A 2,273-nucleotide genomic window follows, 5' to 3' on the forward strand; every position below is an offset into this window, starting at 1 on the left:
ATTTAATTAAAGTTTATTAGGGGTTGTATTTTAGATGTGAGTTTATATACGTAGAATCCCGTTAACTTGATCCGTTATTAATGATAAGTTGATAACGGATTCGGTTCCATTGTTATATATATATGGATGTGGATTCCGTAGTTTGAGATCTCCCTGCTACCCATCACCAAAATCCCTACGGAAGATTACCACCTATTGCTTCTCCGCGGGATCACTGGATCAAGAGGATACACAAAGAACAATAACAATTCCGCTGCATTTATAAGTTTATATAATTTCCTTTTCTATTACTAGATCCTGTGCATGTTTTCTTTGCGGATTCATTATGTATAAAATCTTGATTTAGAACTCATGATTCGGCTAGAATCTATCAGAGATCATCAAAACCATTTGAAAGTTTACTAGTTTGCAGTGTACAGATATGATCTCCTGTGTCCACAAAACATGCACACACATATTGCACAACAAGCTGATGAAAATATAACTCTTCAAGGTCTTGACTGCCTCTTGGTGGTCTTCCTCCTTATTAGGCTCCTGATTACCCACCCTCTCCTCCCCTTGGACCCTTCCACCTTGCTGCCGAAGCCTAAATGCGAGCGGATCTTGTCGTTCGCCTTCTTCGGTTGCGTCAGCTGTAGGAGTTGCCTGAGTCTCTTCTTCCACTTGAAAGTGTTGCTCTTCTTAGCTTTTGCCACCACCATGTGCTTGTTTCTGTTTGTTTCACTTCTGATGTTGGTGATAGTAGAAGTTCCAGTTGAATGGGATTCCTTGGTGTCCCACCGAGCACACCCGTTATCGTCAAATTTTACAGAGATAAAGGAGTCTATCAAAGCAAGGGCTAATTTTATCAGAATTTTTAAAGAACTTGATCTCAAAGCATATACATCATGATCATTAAAAGCTAAACATTATCTACTTTTGTCTGACTAATGAAATAGCAAATCATTCAAGTCCTTGTTTTCATTGAAATAAGCAACAGAGTGGCAGATTACCTTCATTACCATCATCTGAACCTTCCTCATCATTCTCAGAATCATCCTTGCTTCTCCGGTACCGCGAATCGAGCCGATACAGGAAGGGTCCGGCCAGAGCGAGGACTTTAGGAATTCTAATGATGTGCTTCCTCCTCATGGCTCTGGAAGAGAATTTGATGGCCTTCTTGGGCACACTAGCAAGTTGGCCTTGCTTTGAGGCCAGCACAAGAAGCCTCTTCTTCAAACAATGAGCACACACCCCTATAACTATTTCCTCCGGATGGAAATCACAGCACACTTTTCCTTCTCCGTGATCATTCATGGCTGCTGAGGAGGAGGTGAGCGAGTTGCCGATAAAATTGGATTCTTATTATGGAAATAAAAAAGCTCGACAGGCTTCTGAAGAGAAGTGAAGCCACACACGACAAGAGGAAGACAGGAGAGGCTTAGAATGCACACAAAGGAAGGACCACCAGGGTGTGCAGTGCAACTGATGTAGCAAAAATGCTGCGCAATCTTGTATTCATCAACAGGGCCCAATTCTCCCCACGGATTGTCCAGTTGTTACTCGTGTGGTAGATTATCATATGAAAGTAGGAGTCGAATTCTCGAGAAAATAATCTTTTGGGAAATAAAATTCCTTCCAATTTCCTTAGGACGGACATAGAGGGACGTTTAGGATGAGCGAATCTATCTTATGCCACAACGACAGGGTCCAATAAAAAAAGGAAAAATACTGATTCTTGTTGGTCATGGTGCCTTAAAGAACTTTTGCTTCTTCTGGTGGTGACATGTGAGTCAAGTTGGTGGAGAAAGGATGTTAAAATACTCGAATCACCAAAGAGAAGTTCTAGCTTGATGCTAACATGTGTGGAGACAGACTGAAGACAGTAGTGCAACACCATGCATAGGAATGATACATGGGTTTCTGAATATAATATTTTACTGTAAAACAACCAAACTAGAATGATAGATCTTAGATGGAAGAAAAAAAGACCCGAGCAAGAGAAAGTAATTTTCAGATTTTTAAAGAAGACATTTTCTATTTTAATTTACTCCTTCTGAGAGAGAACCTCTCTTCATGTATTTATTCACATTATTAATACATATGAATCAATATAAACCAACCAATATATCTTGAAACTTTTAATATGGAATTAAAATCTCATTCACAAAAAAAAAAATTTTATGTGTCTTCCACCTCTTCTCCATTCATTCACATGTATCCAACACTATTTTCCAGACTGTTTTGATTATAGTAGAGATCTCATTGCCACATAACAGCACAATGAGAGGAAA

At 39.4% G+C, this 2,273-nt stretch overlaps 1 protein-coding gene across 1 annotated transcript; it reads right to left on the minus strand.

The window, feature by feature from the left end:
* Nucleotides 1-365: 365 nt before the first annotated feature.
* Nucleotides 366-1,530, minus strand: LOC122021077. The gene is made up of 2 exons (XM_042579153.1): nt 993-1,530; nt 366-823 (listed from the first exon to the last, which is right to left on the minus strand). Exons 1-2 carry the CDS (start codon nt 1,294-1,296, stop codon nt 489-491), a joined length of 639 nt encoding a protein of 212 aa, XP_042435087.1. The 5' UTR covers nt 1,297-1,530; the 3' UTR covers nt 366-488.
* Between the last annotated feature and the right edge of the window lie 743 nt (nt 1,531-2,273).

This window comes from Zingiber officinale, chromosome 9A (genome assembly GCF_018446385.1).
Source record: "Zingiber officinale cultivar Zhangliang chromosome 9A, Zo_v1.1, whole genome shotgun sequence".
Taxonomy (NCBI): domain Eukaryota; kingdom Viridiplantae; phylum Streptophyta; class Magnoliopsida; order Zingiberales; family Zingiberaceae; genus Zingiber; species Zingiber officinale.

Bases quoted from the DNA above. Each gene is read 5' to 3' on its own strand.
- LOC122021077 (XM_042579153.1), bottom strand. From the start codon at position 1,296: ATGAATGATCACGGAGAAGGAAAAGTGTGCTGTGATTTCCATCCGGAG. The intron at 824-992 runs GTAATCTGCCAC...TTGCTTTGATAG, and splicing joins TTCAGATGATGGTAATGAAG to ACTCCTTTATCTCTGTAAAA.